Source organism: Caloenas nicobarica, chromosome 3 (genome assembly GCF_036013445.1).
Source record: "Caloenas nicobarica isolate bCalNic1 chromosome 3, bCalNic1.hap1, whole genome shotgun sequence".
Lineage (NCBI taxonomy): Eukaryota > Metazoa > Chordata > Aves > Columbiformes > Columbidae > Caloenas > Caloenas nicobarica.
In genome coordinates, this window is record NC_088247.1 from 67,921,765 (window position 1) to 67,949,462 (window position 27,698).

At 42.3% G+C, this 27,698-nt stretch overlaps 2 protein-coding genes across 2 annotated transcripts; both read right to left on the reverse strand.

Moving 5' to 3' along the window:
• Positions 1-1,021: 1,021 nt before the first annotated feature.
• On the reverse strand, positions 1,022-12,508 carry LOC135986937 (A-kinase anchor protein 12-like). Its single transcript, XM_065631492.1, has 4 exons — positions 12,430-12,508; positions 4,461-8,323; positions 1,772-3,682; positions 1,022-1,127 (listed from the first exon to the last, which is right to left on the reverse strand). The coding sequence occupies exons 1-4, from the start codon at positions 12,506-12,508 to the stop codon at positions 1,119-1,121; spliced, it is 5,862 nt and encodes a 1,953-aa protein (XP_065487564.1). The 3' UTR covers positions 1,022-1,118.
• Positions 12,509-16,753: 4,245 nt separating this feature from the next.
• LOC135986789 (A-kinase anchor protein 12-like) lies at positions 16,754-24,334 on the reverse strand. Its single transcript, XM_065631196.1, has 3 exons — positions 20,477-24,334; positions 17,788-19,698; positions 16,754-17,143 (listed from the first exon to the last, which is right to left on the reverse strand). The coding sequence occupies exons 1-3, from the start codon at positions 24,287-24,289 to the stop codon at positions 17,135-17,137; spliced, it is 5,733 nt and encodes a 1,910-aa protein (XP_065487268.1). The 5' UTR covers positions 24,290-24,334; the 3' UTR covers positions 16,754-17,134.
• Positions 24,335-27,698: the final 3,364 nt, after the last annotated feature.

Here is a 27,698-nt window from a genome sequence, read left to right on the forward strand (position 1 = left end):
TATGGGATTCTCAGAAATGAGGGAAGACTGCGAGTAGAAGTGGTTGGTGGATCTGACACAGGTCAGGCCTCTTTTGTCTTTAGAAGTATTGTAGTTCTACATTAAAATCAGAACTGGGTTTAGGATATACATATAAATATTCAAAGCAAGGCAGCCAAGTTTTTGAGAGATTTTACAAGGGGAAAAACCTGGAACAATAAATAGGAAAGTACATGTTATCAATTTCCGCTCCAATGGTATCAATTTCCGCTCCAATGGTATCAATTTCCGCTCCAAGCTACTCTACAAAATTCATTTAAGGGTACACCTAAATAGTACAGAAGTATCATAGCTCTACATTAAAATCAGAACTGGGTTTAAGACATACATATAAATATTCAACACATTACAGTCTAGTCCTGAGACCTGAAGTCTGGAACAAAAGAAGAAGGGTATTCTCAATCTCCTTTCAAGCTACACTGTAGAAGTCATTTCTGACTAAATCAGGCCTGCACAGATACAACTGAAGGATGGATAGAGATACCTGAATGGGACTGAAAGGCAGCAATCTTGAGTATCTTGCTCAAGAATTTGTGTGTGATCCAGTTCCTGCTGTTTGATGAAGACAAGTCTGCTACTCAGCCAGAAGTCTCATGTGTTCTCATCAGCCAGCCTTCCTTCTCCTCCTCACACATGAATCAAGCAGCATCTACAGCCACTTGCAGGTCAAATCAAGGCAGCTAGGGAAGATGCGGGGAGTAGAGGGGACTGCAGAAAGGTAGGAGGATTAAGGGATGAGCTAAAGGATTCAAGGAGGTGGGACAGACAAGACACACGTTAAGTGGGGTAAAAACTGTGGCACAAATTTAATGGTCTGTCCATTCACTCAGTTGTGTATCTCCAGTCTAAATGGTATATTTTGGGCAAAGGCAAATGCCCTTCAAGTGGAACACACGTGTAGATATAGCGAACATTAAAGCCATTTTTTTTTTTCATAGAAATGACAAAAAGGGTGAAGTCTTCAAAAAAGCAGATGTTAACATCCAAGAATAAAGGGTAGTGAATAAAGCTCCTGGTTTTGCTGCAGGATTGTCAGTTGTTCTCTAGGACTGGCATCTCTCCAAACGCCACATGGATGCTTAGCACATCTGAAAGAAAGACGACAGTGAAAAAAAGCCATATTAATGACAACTTACTCTCTCAAAAATATCTTATTTTCCCAAGCAGCTCTCAAAGATAGAGATAAAGGTCTCATGACTTAGTTAAGCAAGCGTAGTAAACATCCTAAGGAGAAGTTGTACCTATCATTTCTGATTCAGACTTCACTGAAGTGCAAAGAGCTTTAGTACATGGGGCACTCCAGGTTTATCATGGAAGGTGACACTCACATCCCTTAGGATTTTACAAAGAGCTTTGTTAAAGAGGAAACATGTTTGCAGATTAAATCCCATACGTTAAACACGTGCCATATGAGTGTGTATCTAGCAAAGCTGGAAACCACATTTCTGCCTCCCAGAAATATCACCCTAAACTACAGGCCAAGTCAAAGTCCATTAAAATGAGGGTAGCTGTACAGAACAGAAAAGAAAGTGTTAGCCAAGATAGAGGCAGTAAAGTGAGGGGGGAAAAGAAATAATGATTAAAAAATATATATATATAGATAATCTGTGGCCTGTTGGTTAAACTGAGGAGCAGTCTTTCACCAGAATTAAAAAAAAAAAACAAGACAGTTTTACAGACTCCAAAAACTACTATGAAAAAAAAGAAATTGCTGACTAAAAATGCTACTTACATTCAAGGCCTCAGGAGCCACTGAGTTCTGACTTTGTGGACTATCACAAGATGTTGCTTCTTGGCAACTATCATTCTCCCATGTCTGTGTTTTTCCATCCTCCACTGGCAGGGGATGTTGTTGTTCTTCACTTTCTCTGCACATTTGCTGACCTGTATGTTGGTCTGGTATTTCCATAATCCGGCCAACCGGGTCTTTGGTCGAATTTTCTGAAGTACTTAGTTCTAGTGTTGATTTCTGAAGTCTCTCACTTCCCCTTGAAATGTCTTCAGGGCTAGTCACAATTGTTAAAGAATTCTCACTTTGTCCATCTTCCAGCACCTCCGAAGTTAACAGCATGTCTTTTGTCTTTTCCACAGGTACATGAATTTCTGCAGACTCTGCTGTTGTAGCAGTTTTCACTATTCGTGATTGCCGGAGCTCTTGTTCATTATTCCATATCTCTTCCGTGCCTACTGGAATCTGATGATCCACCTGCGTACTTTCCAGAAGCTCAGGTATATTTGTACCTGATGGGCTTTTCCCTGTGGACTTAATGCACTGCTCTGGCTCAAAGGCAGCTGGCTCTTCTGTTTCTGCAAGTTTGTGAACAGCTGTCTCAATGGCATTCAATACAATTTTCGTGCTCCGAGACTCTATACTCACAGACTGAACAACGTCCTCAAATTCTGTGTGGGTGAGAGACAGACTGTGAGTTAGAGGAATACCATTTTGTTTGGGTTGCTCTGTACTCTGGGGCCTCTCTTGCTCCTCTAACATTCCATTCATGGAAGTGGGAGATGCTTGAGGCTCAGGTGCTCCTGCACTACCAAGCTCTGCAGTCCCACAGCCTGAAAAGTCAATAGTAGCAACTGGGACTCCTTCAGAAGCCATTTGTTCTGCTGTGTTTGCCAAGGGCTGTACAGTTTCAGATGTTGTGTCTGCGGGTGTCACAGTTTCTGCCATGATGTGCTCTTCAGCTGCTGCAGCTGCTACAGGCACAGGCACAGTGAGAGCCTCCAAGCCTCTAGCTTGTGGGAAGGCTGAGTCAGAGCCTTCCTCTTGCACAGTTAAAACCTCTTGCTGGACAGCACTTGAACATTCAGCACCTCTCACAGCCTCCCCTTTTCCATATTCAAATACTTCTTTGGCTCCTTCCATCGAGTGCTCATTTTTGTTATCTTCTTTCTGAAAGTCTTGACAGGTGGAGGTTTCTGCAAGTTTTTCTTCTTTTTCCACAGTCTCTTCTTCAGCTAAGCTGCTTAGTGTTTCACATTTCTTAGCAATTGTGTCAGTGAGGATGGTGCTTCCATTTTCAGGGAGATCTGGGCATATTGACGCTACATTAGATACACTGTCTGCTTCAATCTGCGTGGGGGCCTCAGTGACAGGGGTACCCCTCTCGAAGTGTGTTTCAGTTTTGGGCACAGCACCTTCCATTTTCCCACCCTCAGTTTCATCACTCTGGGAGGGGATTTCAGTTGTTTTTTCTCTGCATTGTGGCTCAACAAAGGGCACAGGATCTTTTGCTGTAATCTGCCTGCCATCCCCATCCCTCACACTCTGCTCAGCATCTGCAGCTGCCTCTGAGCCAATTGCTTCTGAAGGAAGGGCAGAGGTTTTTACTTCGTTCTGCAGAGGAACCTCAGCAACAGCGACTTCTGTGCTTTCTTCTCCAAGGAGCACAGCATCATCTTCTTTTTCCTCTCTCTGGGCAGGTGCCTTGCCAGGAACTCCTTTGGTACAAGTTTGCTCCTGAGAGTCTAAGTCAGGAATTTCATCTTGTCTTTCAGGTTTCATGGGGACCACAGTGACAGCTGCTTCTGTGCATTCTGGTCCCATCGTGAGGGTTTTGCCCTCTCCTTCAAGCTGCACAGGCTCTTCAGGTGGAAGCCCCAAGGTAGAGGTTTCATACTCCATCTTGTCCTGCACCTGTGGAGAATTGCAACAGACCTGTGATAAAGGGTAGGAACAGGGAGTGACCAGAAGTGTTCTGCGTGAAAAAGCACCAGAAAAAACAAGCAGAGGAGTATGGTTATGGGAAGAGCACGAGATGATGACACTGAGATCAGTGGGTCACCAAGATTCCAGCTCATGTTCAGTTTCTCAGGACACACAGCTCATTAAACAAAGGGCAGCCTAAAGCAAGGGATAACCAGCAGCACTTGAAACAAAGACTAAGCCAGCAAGTTGGTGGGGAGGTACAGAGGAAGGCAGGGACACATCAGCCACAAGAACTCCCGCACATTTAAAGCTGGAGATACTGGGGTCATTTATTTCCCCCGCTTTGCACAAGTACCTCAGCTACAATCGTACCTCTGCCTATGACTGAAGATACCACCTGCTATGTATGGTACCATATAGATCACATATGTATCACATATTTTCATATAATATCTTCAGTCACATTGTGCTGTGCAGGAGCCCTCATTGCAATTGTTGCAGCACCTTCCGATCCACACAAACCATCTCCCACCCATTTCTGCAGGAATTGCATCCACCTCAATCTGCATACAAGCCTCAGTGGCTGCTGCTTATGGACATCTGTGTGTCTGTCTCACTGGAAACAAACTTCAGTTGCCTCAGGCTGCACAAAAAAGGACCCTGGCAGTAATATTGCTACTACCTGGATCTAAAGTAGGTATAATAGCTAATGCTTGCGGATTTTTTCCTTTGACAGATGAACCTTGGTGTTATATGTAATACCTACCGCAGCGCGCACTCCTGGAATACATTCATCTCTTGTCTCATCTACTGCGAAATCCGTCATGGGTAGTTTTTCTTGTTCTGAAGCCTCCTGCTTTGGAAATGGCTCTTCTTCAGGAGTGACTGCTTTGACAATGTGAGGGTCTCTGTCTTGTGATGAAGGTTCCTCTACTGTTCTCTGAGCTTCAGATATTTCTTCATGGCCTTCTACAACTGGTTCCTCACGTGCCTGACACTGGCTTTCCTCTCTAGATACATCTACATTTTCACATCCTTCTGTGCTTTCTTTTGCTCCAGCAGATAGTCCACTTCTCTCAGAACCTTCCAGAAGGACACTCTCTTCAAGTCCAGTTTGGTCCTGAATGCTCCCTGCACTTCCCAGTGCCTGGAGGTCATCTTTATGTTCCTCTTTTTTCAAGGACTGGTCAAGCAAAACAGTTGCCTGACCTACAACTTGCCCATCTTCAGCATCATCTTTCATTTCTGAATCAATTTCTTCTTGCACTGTTGTAATTACAGTTGTTGTCATGGTTCTTTCACTAACCAGCTGGGCTGCATCTGCTGACTTTACTCTTTCAGCAACTTCCTGAAGAACTTTTTGTGTTTGTTTGTCTAACTCTTTCAAATTTTGTTCAGTGGCCTCTACTTCTTGTACAGGTGTAACTTCCTCTGTAGTGTCTGGGGTTTCTAACAACTGTGAAACAGCAGAAACCATCTCAGTTGTCTCCTCAGCAAGGGACACTTCCGTTGTTCCTTCAGCACAGGAAGCTTCTGCTGTCTCTTCCAGAGCTGTCACTGCTTCGGAGGTTAGCTCTAGCTCACTTGCTGTGGTGTCATCACTTCGATCCTTTCTCATCTCTGGCTCTGTCTTAGCAGCTGCCACTGCTTCTTCCACAAGAACATCTGATTCAAATGTTTTCTCAGTTTCCGTCTCTTCCTCTTCTTTTGCCTGCTCAATGCACTCTGTCAGAGCAGCAGATATCCAAGATGGTGACCTTTCTTCAATACTGCTGATTGCCCTTTCCCCTTCCACAACGGTAACAGTAACCACATGTACCAGCCCTTCATGTCCTTGCTCAATTCTTAGGCTCTCCTCTAATTTTTCTGCTCTCTCTTCCTCTGAGGTTCGTTCTCTCATCGCTTCAGCATCTTTTGCTTGTTGGGCTTCCATCTTTTCCTGCTCTGCTGCTTCGTATTCGGATAAAGGAACAACAGCTGGAATATCTGAATCTTCTTCGGCTGTTTCTGCCATGTCTTCTCTTGTTTGTTTAAGATGATTTGGCTCTGGCTTCCGATCTGACTTTTTCTTCCTACGCCTAGGCATCAGCTTTCTAAATGGAACCCATGATTCATCTTTTCCAGGCTCACCATCTGATGTTGAATGCTCCAGGCTGGATCCCACCACAGAGTCTTCAGTCCTCTCTTCCATTCTGGTTTTGGATTTCCTTCTTGGAGTGACTAACCTTTTAAAGGATTCCCATGTTGAAATACCTTCGCCCTCAGATGGGCTTCCGGCTTGTTCTGGGGAAGAATTCCCTTGTCCTTGATCACTCTCCTGAGAGCTGGTAAGAATTGCATCTGTTACTGTTTCTTTGGTCTGTCCAGGTTCTTCCACTTTTTGGCTTTCTTGAGCAAGTTTATGTTCAGTTTCTTCATCAGATGATGATGATTTCCTCCTGGCTCTTTTCTTTGAAGAACCTACACATATAAAAGCTTCCCAGGACACAGAGGTGTCAACCTTTCTTTTGGGCTCTTCCGTGGCTTTCTCTGGTTTCTGGTCCATCCCATTTTCTTTGAATTCTCCCTGCTTTTCATCAACAGCATTTTCAGTTGAAGACACTGCACCATCCTTTGTCTTATCAATTTCTTCTTCTTTATCACTTTCAGAAGGTCTTCTGACACGTTTCTTGGGAGTCACCATCTTTTTAAATGACGCCCAGGCTGTGACACTTTCTCTTTTTCGCTCCACATCTGAAGTTGCAGCTTCTTCATTTTCAGTGACTTGCATTCCATCTGCAGATTTTTCCAAAGAAGGAATTTCATTCATCTCCTCAGGAGAAGAAGCAGAACTCTCCCCGTTCTGTTCCTCTGGGCTATCTGGGGAATCTGATAAGTGCTGAATTGGTTCACCCTGTTCCCCTAACTTAGATTCTTCTCTTTTGCCTTTTTGTTTCTTCCCAGACAGTTTTTTTAATCCAGTCCCCGTAAAGAGTTTCTTTAAAGGGCTGCCTTGTGGTTTAGTTTTTTCTTGAGAAGACAACAGTTCAGCTTCATTTGTGATACCTTCTGGAGGCCTCTTTCCAGCTGCCTCTTCAGGAGTTATTTCTGTGGTTACTTCATCTGGTTTGACAGTATCAGTCATAACTATGCCAGTTTTTCCCTGTAGACCTTCATCAGTGGGTTTGATTGTCTGTTGATCATCCTCCGTGTCAACAGAACATTCAGAAGTAGAAAAGGACTTCAACTCAGGAGCACCCAGAGTCAGTTTTGTCTCATGCTCTTCGCTTGCTTTCTTCTCTGTGGTTCTATCTTGAGCTTCTCCTTGTGTGTCTAACTTTCCAGTTATGTCTTCTGATGTGGGTGAAATTTTCAATTCTGCTTCCTCTATTTTTTCATCGGAAGTTTCTTTCCCCAGTGAAGAAGGTTTATTTCCTTCTCTTCCTTCAGATTTTTTGAGCTCTTCACTAGAAAATTCAATAGCCAAAGATCCTGCTTCAAGTTTCTCTTCAGAAGCCGTTTCATTTTTGTCCTCTGTTTCACACTTGGCTCCAGTTGACTCCAGTTTTTCTCCCACAGGTAGTACTTCCGAGGACATTTTCAGTTCTCCGTTCACACTGTCAGTGATAACAGGTACCACTGACCTTGTTTTTAGTAGTTTCTCTGTCACCTCACTTTCCTTTCCTCCTTCTTCAGTTTTTTCTTCCTTTTGACCAAGATCTTCTGAGACTTCCACCAGGTTTCCTTCTTGATCACCTTCTTCAGCTTTTTTCTCCATCGCACTTTCTTTAACAACTGCTGCTGCTACATCCTCTTTTTGTCCCTGCTCATCATGCCTGATTAGCTCTTCCTTCTCACATGCTTCAGCTCCTATGGCTGCCACAGTCTTTTCTGACTCCTGCTTTTCACCTTCAGTTTGCTCCTTCTCGTGCACTTCAGTAGTTACTGCTGTCATGTTCTTCTCTTCATCTTGCTTCTCGAACTCAGATTTCTCCTCCTTTTCACTGGTTTCAGTTGTTAATGTTGAGCCCTCTTTTTCTTGCTCCTCTTCTTGTGGAGGAGACTGTAGTTCATCTTCTTTAGGCTTCCTGAAACTCTTCTTTTTTCTAAATGCACTCCATCCCTGAGTAAAAAATCTTCTTAATGGTGATGTAGTATCAGTGGCTAAGGCAGCTGATTCAGAACAAATCTCATTTGCTTCTGGTGTTTTAGGAGATTCAGGTTCTGTTTGTTCATTTTTCAATGTGTCTTTGGTGTTGTCTTCTGCACAGTATGCATCCTCAGGCATCGCTGTTTCTTCTGAGCTGACTTCTTTTTCATCACCAGCTCCTTCATGGACTCGTGTTTCTTTTTTTACAGTAAGCAGCTGAACTGGTTCCGATTTCCCTGTCTTTTCCTTCTTCACGGTGAATCTGAATCCAACAAATTTAAAAACCTTTTTAAAACCCAGATCATAAGACTGAGGCTCAGATGCCTGGTCAAGGTTTTCCGCGTCTTCTTCCGAAGATGGCAACTGTTTAACTGTATAAGCATCGTCGTCATCGTCTTTCTCAGCATCTACACCATCCTTGGTGCTTGCAACAGATGGACTTGTCTCCATAGTTTCAGCTTCTTCCTTCAGAGTTACACTGGCATGTTCTGTCTGTCCAACTGTTTTTTTAATTTAAAAAAAAAAAAAAGTTAGTTTCCTTCTCAATTTAATGTTATATTATACCTTTATGTAAATATATTGATTTTTTTTCATTTCTATTAAACTTTCCAAAACAGATGTGTTCTATTATCTGTGTGCCTCTTCCACGTGCTGTTATTAATTTTTTTTTTAAGGACCAGTTTTTGCTCTAAGATTACCAAAATTCCTTTCATTCCTTATATCAGTGTATAGGTCTTTCCAAAATTTATTTGCAAATATACCTTTTGAGCTTATATTCTCTCATTCTCTTTCTTTCTTTCATTTTTTTTTTGGGGGGGGGGGGGGGGGGGAGGCGGGCGGGCGCAAGGCTTATGTTTAGGCTTTTTGTTGTTGTCATTATTGTTGTGTAAGGTTTATCTTTTTTACTTTAAGAAAAACTGCGAGAAAAAAAATTAATTCTGTCCTATAATTACTCAAAGAATACACAGAACAATGTATGTCATTATCCCTGAAGCGAAGCTCAGTATCCTGATGCAGCAAGACCCTCGAAAAAAAGGAAAAAAAAAAAAAAAGAAAAAGAAGGGGAAAGGGGGAAAAAAAAAAGGAAAAGGGGGGAAAAAAAAGGAAAAAGGAAGAGTGTGTTGATCTAAAATGATGGCCAAAAAAGAAATCTTATTTACAGCTCTGTCACAAAAGAACAATAACTTGTTAAAATGCCCATGGGAAATTTTGTATTTTTCTGGAAACTTAAAATCCCCAGAACAGTTACATTACAACATATTTGTTTTAAAGATCATAAATCTTGTAATTCTCCCATACATCACATCACCACTATGGCCAAACAGAAACCTCATCTACAGCAATTCCACATCACTTAATGAGGTTGTTACTATGCAGGCAGGTAAAATCCAACCCCCAATTGCTCGTAAGTCTGTGTTTGCATAATCTCATTCTTGAGCACTGCTTGAGTTCTACCTTCAGGACACGGGCAACCATCCTCTCAGTCTTGCTGGGACAATTTAGGTATTAATACTGTCGCTCCCTCTGGCCACAAGTTGCCTAAGTTCACAGACTGGCATCTACATTAAACCCGCCAAAATGCAGCAATCAAGAAGCCAGCACACATCCAGTTCAGAGCACAAAATTGCAGGCTCCCCATGCCCCAAATAAGTAACTTTGGAGGGAAAGGGTGGAAAGGAACAAGGGCACCGAGCCTTTAAGTTCTTCCATTTAAACACAAAAATGAGCAGGTAAAACTGCTGTTGCCTATAATGAGAATTTTAATTGTAGTAATAACTGTGCGATGAACATGCTTGATGATGAAACAGGACAACACGTGAAGATAAAAATCTATGGCATGTTCAAGGCTCCAAAAGATTCTTGGGCTTGGATACTGCCTTGATTTCAGTTTAGCATTGTTCTTGACCCTTGATTTTGTGCAATAGGTGAAAGTGCAAGAGCATGAGTAAGTGTGCTCTTCTCTCTGACCAACCTTGTTAGAATGTGAAGATGACAAAATAAAGAATAATAATGATCAATGTTAAACAGCAACATCTTTGGAGAAGGCACGGCCCTTTTCTTTTAAGTGTACAGGTGCTGCTTTGATGCCTAAAGGCATGGTGGACACTGCTTTCAAAAGTACGTGCATCACCGAATTCCCCAAAGTGATTGATTTTTTTATTTGATCCATCTTTTAAGTTGGATCTTACTCTGCAGCTGGCCCTGCTTTGCACAGGGGCTGGACCACCTGATCTCCAGAGGTCCCTTCCAGCCCAGATGCTTCCTTGATTCTGCTTGCCTATGTTCCCTTTGAGAAGAACAGCATCTTCATAAGCACATAGACAATGCACTCTAGATAGTGCTGAAACACAACTACACAATAGGCAAAACTAAATCTACAAGTATACTGACTTCTAATAGCTATGTAGAGGGCAAACTATGTTTATATTCACTATCGACAGCCTACTGGTTGTTGTTTCTCAGTTGATGTAAACAAAGCTTTTTATTTTTCCCTTTATCTAACAGTTTAAAATTATTTCCGTTAATAGTTAATTCCTAATTAAAAGTCTGACCTCTGATAACATCCTAACTCCCTGAACATTTTAAAACAGAGATGTTCAAACCAAGTAATTTGTGAGGGAGTGGGGTGAGAAGAAATGGACATTCTTCTGAAGAAGCCAGGATTATTACTCTATTGGTAATACACCTCTCGCAAACACCAGAACACTCCACAACCAAAAATAACTCACTGCAAAAACACTTTAGTCAGTAAAGGGAAGTAAGATTGTAAGGACAGCTAGAAGTAGCAATAATACTTTTGAACTCTCTTTTAATTTTAAGATGGTTTCCAAATAAAAACTGATGTGCTTATTTTATTAATATTTTGGGAGTCTTACTAATCAAACATTGTGTTGTTGTATACTAAGACTACACAAGGATAAAGCCAAAGAACCACTCTCATATCTGTGTTCGTTTATTCTTAGGTCCAGAAAGAACTGTCAAACTATATAATTTAACAGAAAGCTTACCATGGCTTAATGGGAATTCACAAAGTTAGAGACATTTCTTCAAACACTAGGGTACATACCACATATTTTATACTTATTTAGTAAGAGGTACTTTAATATAACCTAGGGAGAGAGAGAGGAGAGAGAGAGAGAGAGAGAGAGGAGAGAGAGAGAGAGAGAGAGAGGATAGAGAGAGAGAGAGAGAGAGGATAGAGAGAGAGAGAGAGGATAGAGAGAGAGAGAGATGGATGTCTAACTCTTTTTCCTGGGTGAAGACAGTGACATTTCTTCCCTTTATCTACGCTACGAGTGTTTTTAATGGCTGAACCAGCTATGAAATTGAACACTAATCATTTCTTCTTCTTAGCATCTCTGGTGGAAACAAGGCCTATCAAGTCTCCCTTCTATTCTTCTTCAGTCCTGCATTAATGCCAACATGCTTACCCTTGGATATGTGGAAATCTCTATCTCCATCTGGCACGACTCAGACAAAGGCAGAACAAAAACCAGAGCTGAAAGCCTGTGTGTAACGCTGGGTCTAAGTGGGAAAGACCAGAAGCAAGAAGCCAGCAGGAGTGGAGGACAGTTCAAAAGACACTCATGACTCCTTGCAGGCAACTGGCGGGCAGCTAGAGACACAGCTTGCTAGGGGTTCCCCTTTCCTCTTGCCAACAGAACCTGGGAACGCATCACAGAATCATAGAATCACAGAGTCACAGTCACAGAATATTAGGGGTTGGAAGGGACCTCAAAAGACCATCTAGTCCAATCACCCCGCTGGAGAAGGAAAAAAAACTTGTTTTTAACAAAACCAGGACACATGCCAACTGTGGGACTGTTTGATGAAAATCTCCTAGAAATGGGTTTAAAGGTTCTCAAGGAACCTGCTTACCAAGCAGAGACAATAGCTCAAGCAAGGGAGAGGAGGCTGCAGCACTGCAAGGCTGAGGGTCCACAGGAGACCATGAGATAGGGACAGTAGTGCTGGGGAGAAGGCAGGGATTGCTGTTGGGCTGCTTCCCAAAGGCTTCATGGGATGTCTGCCTTTCAGGACAGCAGTTGGCTTGTGAACTCCTTGCAAATTTTTACAATTCCCTTCTTGTCTAGCTGCTTAGAAGAAAAGGTGTCTTGCAGGTTATTCTTTCTAGTCTGGTGCTTTTGTAGGAGGGACAGGGACAGATTGGTCGGCTAGATTATGAGGAGAGGGTCAAGCTGCTGCAGGACTTCACGCAGAGACCATTCCCAGGAAGCAACTCCCATGGCATATTAGACTTCTGCTTCCCTCATTTCATCATTTTGTCTGTCCCAGCAGCAAGGACTGAGACATGTGGGGTTTTCAAGCTCTGGAAATGGATGTCTTTTTCAAGGAGGAACAGGAGACACTTAAAATGTTCCTCAAATTTTAAAGAGTTTATATTATTTTTTCAAGAGGATGTTGGACCAGAACAGCTACGGGCCTTTACCGCATCCTTATCTTTCATTCTCACTTTTGTGAAGACTAAATGTAGTGTCCAACTAGAAATGACATCAGCCCTAAATCAGATATTAATGTTGTGGTGGCCAAGCTTCCATCTTGTTAGTAGCATCTTAAAATGTTCACAAAGCTAAAAGTCTTTTACCACATCTCATCCATCTCCCTGAAATCAGGACTCCAAACCCTGTGCTGTCAATTCCACTGGCCTTCTCCTGGCTCCACATTGTTCCTCGTTCCAAACCACATCCTTCCTTACAGGGCCATCAGCCTCCTCAGGCCTGCTCCCCTCCCTTGTGGCAGTGTGAATGACAAACATCCAGTGTTTGGCATCCAGACATGACCATCTCAGGAATCCTCTGTGCTTTTGGCAAGCCGCCTGCCCATCCCCAGGCACTTGCTGCATCCAAGCTGTGCAGGTTCCTTAACGAGCACAGCTGCCTCCCATATGCTCTGGATCTGAATTGGAAAGCCAGATCTGCTTCCATAGCTTGAGCTAATAGCCAGGATACTTGAGCTATTGCCAATAAAACAGCATTGCGAAAGAGAAAGCAGCACACAAACCTCTCATGCAAGAGGCTGGGTCTCTAATCCCTACTTTGATGCCTTTTTAGGGACTTCATGTTAACAAGTAACGGGATAGTATAAATGAATAAACCTTGTAAAAGGACTGGCAGAGGTTGTGCGCCTTGAACACAAAGTCTGGTGAGAGATACTGGTTTGATCTATACCTCCGATGTTAGAGCTGGGCAGTGAGATCTGTCACCTGCTGTCGTGGTTTAACCCGAGCTAGCAATACAACTAGGATAGCCACTCATTCACTCCCCCCTCCTCCCACCCTCCAAATAGGGGAGAGAATCAAAAGGGAAGGGAGAAACTTGGGTTGAGATAAACACAGTTGAATAAAATAACAAAATATTAATAAACAACTAGTAAACATATATATATATAAGAGAAATAGAATATAAAATATACTTAATGTAATTCTTCACAAACTCTGTCCACATTGAGCAGCCAGTCCCAGGAAAACAGCACCTGGTCCCAACAACCAATCCCAGAGAGGGAAAAGAGGAAAAAGGCAGAAAGGCCCAGAGGCCTCTGCAAAATGGCAGGATGGCAGAAGGCCAAACTGAAGAAAGTCCTGAACAGAACTCTCCTGAACAGGTCTCTGTCCCAGCTCCAACAAAGGAGAAAGAGTGGAAGATCCCGACTCTCCTTCGATATGAAACATGACGCTAATGGGATGGAATACTCCTGTTGATCAGTCTGGATGTCAGTCAGGGGCTGCCCCATCCATGCCCCCCTTCCTCGATGCTTCACACCTGTTGGTGGAGCACTCAGAATGTCCTTGGATCTCATAGCAGAGCAATTAAAAACATTAACTCTGTGCTGGGGTGTTATCTCTTTTTCTCAAACTTAGTCCAAATAATGACTGTACTAGCTATGAAAAAGAAATGTTTCTAACTGCATGAATTAACTTATATTCAGTCAAACCAGCACACCTGCAGTATGAGCCCCCTGATGCAATACAGAAGCAAGAGGAGGGACAGGCATCCTGCAGCACTTTGACATCTCTGCGTTTGCTGTGACCAGAGCAGGTAAGTATTTGCAGATACTGGATTTAGCATTTTAGCTGCGATAGGAAGGTAGATGTGTAGCTTTACAAAATGAGTTTAGGTATGAAATCCATGCAAGCCTTGAGATACAAATGCTGCTAAACATCTTTAGCCATAGAACATAGATGGCTGGAGAAGCTTCATGTCTTAAATCCAAGGTCTGTGAACATAAATCACAAGGACCTCTGAATATTCAGTGCCATGAGGAGTATAGTCCAGCTAAGCAGAAGTGTGGGAGCCTAGAAGATATGCATTATGGGTCTAAGGTCCTTAATCTTCTACTCTATGCCATTGTTTTTTTGGTGGACGTTCATATTGTTGTTTTGTTGGGTTTTTTTAATACTTCATTTATGCCAGGGAATTATTTACTCATTTTTCATTGTGGCTCACTGAATACTGTTACTTATATTGAGGCTTTTTTCTTCACAGTCTTCTAAAGTACCTTATTCTTACTACTACTTCTTAAGTATGCTTATTTCAAAGAACCTTACAACCAAATCACAGTTTAATTCTGTAATTAGTTCCTTCAATTCACAAAGACTGAATGTCAGTCAACAACAAACGAACTGTCAGGAGCAAAGCTAACTCTGAAGATGAAGCAACTATCAGAAAATAATTTACACTAAGCAAGCTGAAAAAAACCCACATACACACTTTAGAACGAATTTGTAGCTTTATTTAATCAATGAAAATCTACCTTAAAAACACAAAATCAAATTTAGTAACCCAGTACATTGGATTAGAGAAAGCTTTGAGCTTTAAGCACAAGCCAGAAGTCACAGTCTCAAATGAGAGTTTCAGAGGCCAAAGCAATATGCTGAAACAATGTAGTATCCTTCTGTGGAGGCATGCCCCTTGCACCATTAGCGTGGTTTTGGGTGCAGTATTTCTTTAGCTGTCAGTTATAATAAGAAGCTTTTGTATTTGTTTTATAGTTAAGTTTGTTGCATTGCTTACCTGGGCCCTGGATTAACGGAGAAAACAGGCAAGTTTAAGCACTCGTCTGTCCAATTACTACCAACAGACAATTTACACTGTGGTACAGCTAGCTTTATTTAAATGAGGTTCAGACAAGAATTAACTTTACATATTATTAACAGCTTTGGAGCTACAAACCTAAGAATCAGGATTACACAGGTCATGCTATTGTTATTTCATTTTACCTGCTGCAGTTGTTGCAATATGGCTTAATGTACATAGGTATACAATTTGTACAAATTCAGCCAAGTTTGCACTTGTGAGGTGTTATTAAGAGCACTATTAACTTGCAAGCCAACTTAAACCTGTGGAAACCAGCCGAGGTTGGTGGAATTGCCCAAAGCTAGGGGGGGAAGCTGCTGCTAACGATGGACTGACATAGACGGGATTGTTTGAAACCACATTGTTGGGCTTTAAACATTTATATAATTTGCTCTGAGGTAAGGAAAAAAAAAAAAATCTTTCGATGCTTCCACGCAGGGCAGCACCAGATGGTGCAATCACACCGGTGCAGTTGCATTGCTTGCTGTATGTGCAGCCTCGAGGAGAGGCGAGCCCTGCCATAACGAGAGCATTTGTACACTAGAAGTTGTTTTTAAAATAAATTACTATACAGGTAGGATAGTGAGCTATTGTTCAACTTGATGGGCATCAGTTTCACAAAGTGTGATCTGTAACCTTCACTTTTCAAATCAGAGCTGCAAGTTTGGACTTGTACCCCGTATTTGATTTTAATGTAAACAACAAAAGAGAGGACCAACTCCTGTTGGGGACAGACACCCCAGGACTCGTAGTCTTGGGGCTTCTTCCCATTGTTAAATCGCCCTGCTCATTCTGGTCTACAGCTGTTGGTTTTTAAGCTGAAGGTTTTTAAGATCTCAGCAGCCCAAAATTCTCATCAGCGTTTTGCAATCCAAGACAGAATGCATCACCAAGCCCTTACCCTCCTTCCTGCTACTCCACCTGCTGTGATAAGGAAAGAGGTTCAAGCAGGGGTTGGGAAAGGAGGAAGGCTCTCTGCAGGAAGGATGTTAGATGGTGTAGGTTTGGGTAAAGGCCTGGGGTTGGATGGGGCAGTGACCAGAAATGAGCAGACTCTGAAACGAGAGGGATGTGACTTGAGGGTTGTTACATGAGCGAGACAGCAGGGAAATGGTAAGTCTATGGGATTCTCAGAAATGAGGGAAGACTGCGAGTAGAAGTGGTTGGTGGATCTGACACAGGTCAGGCCTCTTTTGTCTTTAGAAGTATTGTAGTTCTACATTAAAATCAGAACTGGGTTTAGGATATACATATAAATATTCAAAGCAAGGCAGCCAAGTTTTTGAGAGATTTTACAAGGGGAAAAACCTGGAACAATAAATAGGAAAGTACATGTTATCAATTTCCGCTCCAATGGTATCAATTTCCGCTCCAAGCTACTCTACAAAATTCATTTAAGGGTACACCTAAATAGTACAGAAGTATCATAGCTCTACATTAAAATCAGAACTGGGTTTAAGACATACATATAAATATTCAACACATTACAGTCTAGTCCTGAGACCTGAAGTCTGGAACAAAAGAAGAAGGGTATTCTCAATCTCCTTTCAAGCTACACTGTAGAAGTCATTTCTGACTAAATCAGGCCTGCACAGATACAACTGAAGGATGGATAGAGATACCTGAATGGGACTGAAAGGCAGCAATCTTGAGTATCTTGCTCAAGAATTTGTGTGTGATCCAGTTCCTGCTGTTTGATGAAGACAAGTCTGCTACTCAGCCAGAAGTCTCATGTGTTCTCATCAGCCAGCCTTCCTTCTCCTCCTCACACATGAATCAAGCAGCATCTACAGCCACTTGCAGGTCAAATCAAGGCAGCTAGGGAAGATGCGGGGAGTAGAGGGGACTGCAGAAAGGTAGGAGGATTAAGGGATGAGCTAAAGGATTCAAGGAGGTGGGACAGACAAGACACACGTTAAGTGGGGTAAAAACTGTGGCACAAATTTAATGGTCTGTCCATTCACTCAGTTGTGTATCTCCAGTCTAAATGGTATATTTTGGGCAAAGGCAAATGCCCTTCAAGTGGAACACACGTGTAGATATAGCGAACATTAAAGCCATTTTTTTTTTTCATAGAAATGACAAAAAGGGTGAAGTCTTCAAAAAAGCAAATGTTAACATCCAAGAATAAAGGGTAGTGAATAAAGCTCCTGGTTTTGCTGCAGGATTGTCAGTTGTTCTCTAGGACTGGCATCTCTCCAAACGCCACATGGATGCTTAGCACATCTGAAAGAAAGACGACAGTGAAAAAAAGCCATATTAATGACAACTTACTCTCTCAAAAATATCTTATTTTCCCAAGCAGCTCTCAAAGATAGAGATAAAGGTCTCATGACTTAGTTAAGCAAGCGTAGTAAACATCCTAAGGAGAAGTTGTACCTATCATTTCTGATTCAGACTTCACTGAAGTGCAAAGAGCTTTAGTACATGGGGCACTCCAGGTTTATCATGGAAGGTGACACTCACATCCCTTAGGATTTTACAAAGAGCTTTGTTAAAGAGGAAACATGTTTGCAGATTAAATCCCATACGTTAAACACGTGCCATATGAGTGTGTATCTAGCAAAGCTGGAAACCACATTTCTGCCTCCCAGAAATATCACCCTAAACTACAGGCCAAGTCAAAGTCCATTAAAATGAGGGTAGCTGTACAGAACAGAAAAGAAAGTGTTAGCCAAGATAGAGGCAGTAAAGTGAGGGGGGAAAAGAAATAATGATTAAAAAATATATATATATAGATAATCTGTGGCCTGTTGGTTAAACTGAGGAGCAGTCTTTCACCAGAATTAAAAAAAAAAAACAAGACAGTTTTACAGACTCCAAAAACTACTATGAAAAAAAAGAAATTGCTGACTAAAAATGCTACTTACATTCAAGGCCTCAGGAGCCACTGAGTTCTGACTTTGTGGACTATCACAAGATGTTGCTTCTTGGCAACTATCATTCTCCCATGTCTGTGTTTTTCCATCCTCCACTGGCAGGGGATGTTGTTGTTCTTCACTTTCTCTGCACATTTGCTGACCTGTATGTTGGTCTGGTATTTCCATAATCCGGCCAACCGGGTCTTTGGTCGAATTTTCTGAAGTACTTAGTTCTAGTGTTGATTTCTGAAGTCTCTCACTTCCCCTTGAAATGTCTTCAGGGCTAGTCACAATTGTTAAAGAATTCTCACTTTGTCCATCTTCCAGCACCTCCGAAGTTAACAGCATGTCTTTTGTCTTTTCCACAGGTACATGAATTTCTGCAGACTCTGCTGTTGTAGCAGTTTTCACTATTCGTGATTGCCGGAGCTCTTGTTCATTATTCCATATCTCTTCCGTGCCTACTGGAATCTGATGATCCACCTGCGTACTTTCCAGAAGCTCAGGTATATTTGTACCTGATGGGCTTTTCCCTGTGGACTTAATGCACTGCTCTGGCTCAAAGGCAGCTGGCTCTTCTGTTTCTGCAAGTTTGTGAACAGCTGTCTCAATGGCATTCAATACAATTTTCGTGCTCCGAGACTCTATACTCACAGACTGAACAACGTCCTCAAATTCTGTGTGGGTGAGAGACAGACTGTGAGTTAGAGGAATACCATTTTGTTTGGGTTGCTCTGTACTCTGGGGCCTCTCTTGCTCCTCTAACATTCCATTCATGGAAGTGGGAGATACTTGAGGCTCAGGTGCTCCTGCACTACCAAGCTCTGCAGTCCCACAGCCTGAAAAGTCAATAGTAGCAACTGGGACTCCTTCAGAAGCCATTTGTTCTGCTGTGTTTGCCAAGGGCTGTACAGTTTCAGATGTTGTGTCTGCGGGTGTCACAGTTTCTGCCATGATGTGCTCTTCAGCTGCTGCAGCTGCTACAGGCACAGGCACAGTGAGAGCCTCCAAGCCTCTAGCTTGTGGGAAGGCTGAGTCAGAGCCTTCCTCTTGCACAGTTAAAACCTCTTGCTGGACAGCACTTGAACATTCAGCACCTCTCACAGCCTCCCCTTTTCCATATTCAAATACTTCTTTGGCTCCTTCCATCGAGTGCTCATTTTTGTTATCTTCTTTCTGAAAGTCTTGACAGGTGGAGGTTTCTGCAAGTTTTTCTTCTTTTTCCACAGTCTCTTCTTCAGCTAAGCTGCTTAGTGTTTCACATTTCTTAGCAATTGTGTCAGTGAGGATGGTGCTTCCATTTTCAGGGAGATCTGGGCATATTGACGCTACATTAGATACACTGTCTGCTTCAATCTGCGTGGGGGCCTCAGTGACAGGGGTACCCCTCTCGAAGTGTGTTTCAGTTTTGGGCACAGCACCTTCCATTTTCCCACCCTCAGTTTCATCACTCTGGGAGGGGATTTCAGTTGTTTTTTCTCTGCATTGTGGCTCAACAAAGGGCACAGGATCTTTTGCTGTAATCTGCCTGCCATCCCCATCCCTCACACTCTGCTCAGCATCTGCAGCTGCCTCTGAGCCAATTGCTTCTGAAGGAAGGGCAGAGGTTTTTACTTCGTTCTGCAGAGGAACCTCAGCAACAGCGACTTCTGTGCTTTCTTCTCCAAGGAGCACAGCATCATCTTCTTTTTCCTCTCTCTGGGCAGGTGCCTTGCCAGGAACTCCTTTGGTACAAGTTTGCTCCTGAGAGTCTAAGTCAGGAATTTCATCTTGTCTTTCAGGTTTCATGGGGACCACAGTGACAGCTGCTTCTGTGCATTCTGGTCCCATCGTGAGGGTTTTGCCCTCTCCTTCAAGCTGCACAGGCTCTTCAGGTGGAAGCCCCAAGGTAGAGGTTTCATACTCCATCTTGTCCTGCACCTGTGGAGAATTGCAACAGACCTGTGATAAAGGGTAGGAACAGGGAGTGACCAGAAGTGTTCTGCGTGAAAAAGCACCAGAAAAAACAAGCAGAGGAGTATGGTTATGGGAAGAGCACGAGATGATGACACTGAGATCAGTGGGTCACCAAGATTCCAGCTCATGTTCAGTTTCTCAGGACACACAGCTCATTAAACAAAGGGCAGCCTAAAGCAAGGGATAACCAGCAGCACTTGAAACAAAGACTAAGCCAGCAAGTTGGTGGGGAGGTACAGAGGAAGGCAGGGACACATCAGCCACAAGAACTCCCGCACATTTAAAGCTGGAGATACTGGGGTCATTTATTTCCCCCGCTTTGCACAAGTACCTCAGCTACAATCGTACCTCTGCCTATGACTGAAGATACCACCTGCTATGTATGGTACCATATAGATCACATATGTATCACATATTTTCATATAATATCTTCAGTCACATTGTGCTGTGCAGGAGCCCTCATTGCAATTGTTGCAGCACCTTCCGATCCACACAAACCATCTCCCACCCATTTCTGCAGGAATTGCATCCACCTCAATCTGCATACAAGCCTCAGTGGCTGCTGCTTATGGACATCTGTGTGTCTGTCTCACTGGAAACAAACTTCAGTTGCCTCAGGCTGCACAAAAAAGGACCCTGGCAGTAATATTGCTACTACCTGGATCTAAAGTAGGTATAATAGCTAATGCTTGCGGATTTTTTCCTTTGACAGATGAACCTTGGTGTTATATGTAATACCTACCGCAGCGTGCACTCCTGGAATACATTCATCTCTTGTCTCATCTACTGCGAAATCCGTCATGGGTAGTTTTTCTTGTTCTGAAGCCTCCTGCTTTGGAAATGGCTCTTCTTCAGGAGTGACTGCTTTGACAATGTGAGGGTCTCTGTCTTGTGATGAAGGTTCCTCTACTGTTCTCTGAGCTTCAGATATTTCTTCATGGCCTTCTACAACTGGTTCCTCACGTGCCTGACACTGGCTTTCCTCTCTAGATACATCTACATTTTCACATCCTTCTGTGCTTTCTTTTGCTCCAGCAGATAGTCCACTTCTCTCAGAACCTTCCAGAAGGACACTCTCTTCAAGTCCAGTTTGGTCCTGAATGCTCCCTGCACTTCCCAGTGCCTGGAGGTCATCTTTATGTTCCTCTTTTTTCAAGGACTGGTCAAGCAAAACAGTTGCCTGACCTACAACTTGCCCATCTTCAGCATCATCTTTCATTTCTGAATCAATTTCTTCTTGCACTGTTGTAATTACAGTTGTTGTCATGGTTCTTTCACTAACCAGCTGGGCTGCATCTGCTGACTTTACTCTTTCAGCAACTTCCTGAAGAACTTTTTGTGTTTGTTTGTCTAACTCTTTCAAATTTTGTTCAGTGGCCTCTACTTCTTGTACAGGTGTAACTTCCTCTGTAGTGTCTGGGGTTTCTAACAACTGTGAAACAGCAGAAACCGTCTCAGTTGTCTCCTCAGCAAGGGACACTTCCATTGTTCCTTCAGCACAGGAAGCTTCTGCTGTCTCTTCCAGAGCTGTCACTGCTTCGGAGGTTAGCTCTAGCTCACTTGCTGTGGTGTCATCACTTCGATCCTTTCTCATCTCTGGCTCTGTCTTAGCAGCTGCCACTGCTTCTTCCACAAGAACATCTGATTCAAATGTTTTCTCAGTTTCCGTCTCTTCCTCTTCTTTTGCCTGCTCAATGCACTCTGTCAGAGCAGCAGATATCCAAGATGGTGACCTTTCTTCAATACTGCTGATTGCCCTTTCCCCTTCCACAACGGTAACAGTAACCACATGTACCAGCCCTTCATGTCCTTGCTCAATTCTTAGGCTCTCCTCTAATTTTTCTGCTCTCTCTTCCTCTGAGGTTCGTTCTCTCATCGCTTCAGCATCTTTTGCTTGTTGGGCTTCCATCTTTTCCTGCTCTGCTGCTTCGTATTCGGATAAAGGAACAACAGCTGGAATATCTGAATCTTCTTCAGCTGTTTCTGCCATGTCTTCTCTTGTTTGTTTAAGATGATTTGGCTCTGGCTTCCGATCTGACTTTTTCTTCCTACGCCTAGGCATCAGCTTTCTAAATGGAACCCATGATTCATCTTTTCCAGGCTCACCATCTGATGTTGAATGCTCCAGGCTGGATCCCACCACAGAGTCTTCAGTCCTCTCTTCCATTCTGGTTTTGGATTTCCTTCTTGGAGTGACTAACCTTTTAAAGGATTCCCATGTTGAAATACCTTCGCCCTCAGATGGGCTTCCGGCTTGTTCTGGGGAAGAATTCCCTTGTCCTTGATCACTCTCCTGAGAGCTGGTAAGAATTGCATCTGTTATTGTTTCTTTGGTCTGTCCAGGTTCTTCCACTTTTTGGCTTTCTTGAGCAAGTTTATGTTCAGTTTCTTCATCAGATGATGATGATTTCCTCCTGGCTCTTTTCTTTGAAGAACCTACACATATAAAAGCTTCCCAGGACACAGAGGTGTCAACCTTTCTTTTGGGCTCTTCCGTGGCTTTCTCTGGTTTCTGGTCCATCCCATTTTCTTTGAATTCTCCCTGCTTTTCATCAACAGCATTTTCAGTTGAAGACACTGCACCATCCTTTGTCTTATCAATTTCTTCTTCTTTATCACTTTCAGAAGGTCTTCTGACACGTTTCTTGGGAGTCACCATCTTTTTAAATGACGCCCAGGCTGTGACACTTTCTCTTTTTCGCTCCACATCTGAAGTTGCAGCTTCTTCATTTTCAGTGACTTGCATTCCATCTGCAGATTTTTCCAAAGAAGGAATTTCATTCATCTCCTCAGGAGAAGAAGCAGAACTCTCCCCCTTCTGTTCCTCTGGGCTATCTGGGGAATCTGATAAGTGCTGAATTGGTTCACCCTGTTCCCCTAACTTAGATTCTTCTCTTTTGCCTTTTTGTTTCTTCCCAGACAGTTTTTTTAATCCAGTCCCCGTAAAGAGTTTCTTTAAAGGGCTGCCTTGTGGTTTAGTTTTTTCTTGAGAAGACAACAGTTCAGCTTCATTTGTGATACCTTCTGGAGGCCTCTTTCCAGCTGCCTCTTCAGGAGTTATTTCTGTGGTTACTTCATCTGGTTTGACAGTATCAGTCATAACTATGCCAGTTTTTCCCTGTAGACCTTCATCAGTGGGTTTGATTGTCTGTTGATCATCCTCCGTGTCAACAGAACATTCAGAAGTAGAAAAGGACTTCAACTCAGGAGCACCCAGAGTCAGTTTTGTCTCATGCTCTTCGCTTGCTTTCTTCTCTGTGGTTCTATCTTGAGCTTCTCCTTGTGTGTCTAACTTTCCAGTTATGTCTTCTGATGTGGGTGAAATTTTCAATTCTGCTTCCTCTATTTTTTCATCGGAAGTTTCTTTCCCCAGTGAAGAAGGTTTATTTCCTTCTCTTCCTTCAGATTTTTTGAGCTCTTCACTAGAAAATTCAATAGCCAAAGATCCTGCTTCAAGTTTCTCTTCAGAAGCCATTTCATTTTTGTCCTCTGTTTCACACTTGGCTCCAGTTGACTCCAGTTTTTCTCCCACAGGTAGTACTTCCGAGGACATTTTCAGTTCTCCGTTCACACTGTCAGTGATAACAGGTACCACTGACCTTGTTTTTAGTAGTTTCTCTGTCACCTCACTTTCCTTTCCTCCTTCTTCAGTTTTTTCTTCCTTTTGACCAAGATCTTCTGAGACTTCCACCAGGTTTCCTTCTTGATCACCTTCTTCAGCTTTTTTCTCCATCGCACTTTCTTTAACAACTGCTGCTGCTACATCCTCTTTTTGTCCCTGCTCATCATGCCTGATTAGCTCTTCCTTCTCACATGCTTCAGCTCCTATGGCTGCCACAGTCTTTTCTGACTCCTGCTTTTCACCTTCAGTTTGCTCCTTCTCGTGCACTTCAGCAGTTACTGCTGTCATGTTCTTCTCTTCATCTTGCTTCTCGAACTCAGATTTCTCCTCCTTTTCACTGGTTTCAGTTGTTAATGTTGAGCCCTCTTTTTCTTGCTCCTCTTCTTGTGGAGGAGACTGTAGTTCATCTTCTTTAGGCTTCCTGAAACTCTTCTTTTTTCTAAATGCACTCCATCCCTGAGTAAAAAATCTTCTTAATGGTGATGTAGTATCAGTGGCTAAGGCAGCTGATTCAGAACAAATCTCATTTGCTTCTGGTGTTTTAGGAGATTCAGGTTCTGTTTGTTCATTTTTCAATGTGTCTTTGGTGTTGTCTTCTGCACAGTATGCATCCTCAGGCATCGCTGTTTCTTCTGAGCTGACTTCTTTTTCATCACCAGCTCCTTCATGGACTCGTGTTTCTTTTTTTACAGTAAGCAGCTGAACTGGTTCCGATTTCCCTGTCTTTTCCTTCTTCACGGTGAATCTGAATCCAACAAATTTAAAAACCTTTTTAAAACCCAGATCATAAGACTGAGGCTCAGATGCCTGGTCAAGGTTTTCCGCGTCTTCTTCCGAAGATGGCAACTGTTTAACTGTATAAGCATCGTCGTCATCGTCTTTCTCAGCATCTACACCATCCTTGGTGCTTGCAACAGATGGACTTGTCTCCATAGTTTCAGCTTCTTCCTTCAGAGTTACACTGGCATGTTCTGTCTGTCCAACTGTTTTTTTAATTTAAAAAAAAAAAAAAGTTAGTTTCCTTCTCAATTTAATGTTATATTATACCTTTATGTAAATATATTGATTTTTTTTCATTTCTATTAAACTTTCCAAAACAGATGTGTTCTATTATCTGTGTGCCTCTTCCACGTGCTGTTATTAATTTTTTTTTTAAGGACCAGTTTTTGCTCTAAGATTACCAAAATTCCTTTCATTCCTTATATCAGTGTATAGGTCTTTCCAAAATTTATTTGCAAATATACCTTTTGAGCTTATATTCTCTCATTCTCTTTCTTTCTTTCATTTTTTTGGGGGGGGGGCGGGGGGGGGGGGAGGCGGGCGGGCACAAGGCTTATGTTTAGGCTTTTTGTTGTTGTCATTATTGTTGTGTAAGGTTTATCTTTTTTACTTTAAGAAAAACTGCGAGAAAAAAAATTAATTCTGTCCTATAATTACTCAAAGAATACACAGAACAATGTATGTAATTACCCCTGAAGCAAAGCTCAGTATCCTGATGCAGCAAGACCCTCGAAAAAAAGGAAAAAAAAAAAAAAGAAAAAGAAGGGGAAAGGGGAAAAAAAAAAAGGAAAAGGGGGGAAAAAAAAGGAAAAAGGAAGAGCGTGTTGATCTAAAATGATGGCCAAAAAAGAAATCTTATTTACAGCTCTGTCACAAAAGAACAATAACTTGTTAAAATGCCCATGGGAAATTTTGTATTTTTCTGGAAACTTAAAATCCCCAGAACAGTTACATTACAACATATTTGTTTTAAAGATCATAAATCTTGTAATTCTCCCATACATCACATCACCACTATGGCCAAACAGAAACCTCATCTACAGCAATTCCACATCACTTAATGAGGTTGTTACTATGCAGGCAGGTAAAATCCAACCCCCAACTGCTCGTAAGTCTGTGTTTGCATAATCTCATTCTTGAGCACTGCTTGAGTTCTACCTTCAGGACACGGGCAACCATCCTCTCAGTCTTGCTGGGACAATTTAGGTATTAATACTGTCGCTCCCTCTGGCCACAAGTTGCCTAAGTTCACAGACTGGCATCTACATTAAACCCGCCAAAATGCAGCAATCAAGAAGCCAGCACACATCCAGTTCAGAGCACAAAATTGCAGGCTCCCCATGCCCCAAATAAGTAACTTTGGAGGGAAAGGGTGGAAAGGAACAAGGGCACCGAGCCTTTAAGTTCTTCCATTTAAACACAAAAATGAGCAGGTAAAACTGCTGTTGCCTATAATGAGAATTTTAATTGTAGTAATAACTGTGCGATGAACATGCTTGATGATGAAACAGGACAACACGTGAAGATAAAAATCTATGGCATGTTCAAGGCTCCAAAAGATTCTTGGGCTTGGATACTGCCTTGATTTCAGTTTAGCATTGTTCTTGACCCTTGATTTTGTGCAATAGGTGAAAGTGCAAGAGCATGAGTAAGTGTGCTCTTCTCTCTGACCAACCTTGTTAGAATGTGAAGATGACAAAATAAAGAATAATAATGATCAATGTTAAACAGCAACATCTTTGGAGAAGGCACGGCCCTTTTCTTTTAAGTGTACAGGTGCTGCTTTGATGCCTAAAGGCATGGTGGACACTGCTTTCAAAAGTACGTGCATCACCGAATTCCCCAAAGTGATTGATTTTTTTATTTGATCCATCTTTTAAGTTGGATCTTACTCTGCAGCTGGCCCTGCTTTGCACAGGGGCTGGACCACCTGATCTCCAGAGGTCCCTTCCAGCCCAGATGCTTCCTTGATTCTGCTTGCCTATGTTCCCTTTGAGAAGAACAGCATCTTCATAAGCACATAGACAATGCACTCTAGATAGTGCTGAAACACAACTACACAATAGGCAAAACTAAATCTACAAGTATACTGACTTCTAATAGCTATGTAGAGGGCAAACTATGTTTATATTCACTATCGACAGCCTACTGGTTGTTGTTTCTCAGTTGATGTAAACAAAGCTTTTTATTTTTCCCTTTATCTAACAGTTTAAAATTATTTCCGTTAATTGTTAATTCCTAATTAAAAGTCTGACCTCTGATAACATCCTAACTCCCTGAACATTTTAAAACAGAGATGTTCAAACCAAGTAATTTGTGAGGGAGTGGGGTGAGAAGAAATGGACATTCTTCTGAAGAAGCCAGGATTATTACTCTATTGGTAATACACCTCTCGCAAACACCAGAACACTCCACAACCAAAAATAACTCACTGCAAAAACACTTTAGTCAGTAAAGGGAAGTAAGATTGTAAGGACAGCTAGAAGTAGCAATAATACTTTTGAACTCTCTTTTAATTTTAAGATGGTTTCCAAATAAAAACTGATGTGCTTATTTTATTAATATTTTGGGAGTCTTATTAATCAAACATTGTGTTGTTGTATACTAAGACTACACAAGGATAAAGCCAAAGAACCACTCTCATATCTGTGTTCGTTTATTCTTAGGTCCAGAAAGAACTGTCAAACTATATAATTTAACAGAAAGCTTACCATGGCTTAATGGGAATTCACAAAGTTAGAGACATTTCTTCAAACACTAGGGTACATACCACATATTTTATACTTATTTAGTAAGAGGTACTTTAATATAACCTAGGGAGAGAGAGAGGATAGAGAGAGAGAGAGAGAGAGGATAGAGAGAGAGAGAGAGAGAGGATAGAGAGAGAGAGAGAGAGGATAGAGAGAGAGAGAGAGAGAGGATAGAGAGAGAGAGAGGAGAGAGAGAGAGAGAGAGAGAGGATAGAGAGAGAGAGAGAGAGAGGATAGAGAGAGAGAGAGATGGATGTCTAACTCTTTTTCCTGGGTGAAGACAGTGACATTTCTTCCCTTTATCTACGCTACGAGTATTTTTAATGGCTGAACCAGCTATGAAATTGAACACTAATCATTTCTTCTTCTTAGCATCTCTGGTGGAAACAAGGCCTATCAAGTCTCCCTTCTATTCTTCTTCAGTCAAGCATTAATGCCAACATGCTTACCCTTGGATATGTGGAAATCTCTATCTCCATCTGGCACGACTCAGACAAAGGCAGAACAAAAACCAGAGCTGAAAGCCTGTGTGTAACGCTGGGTCTAAGTGGGAAAGACCAGAAGCAAGAAGGCAGCAGGAGTGGAGGACAGTTCAAAAGACACTCATGACTCCTTGCAGGCAACTGGCGGGCAGCTAGAGACACAGCTTGCTAGGGGTTCCCCTTTCCTCTTGCCAACAGAACCTGGGAACGCATCACAGAATCATAGAATCACAGAGTCACAGTCACAGAATATTAGGGGTTGGAAGGGACCTCAAAAGACCATCTAGTCCAATCACCCCGCTGGAGAAGGAAAAAAAACTTGTTTTTAAC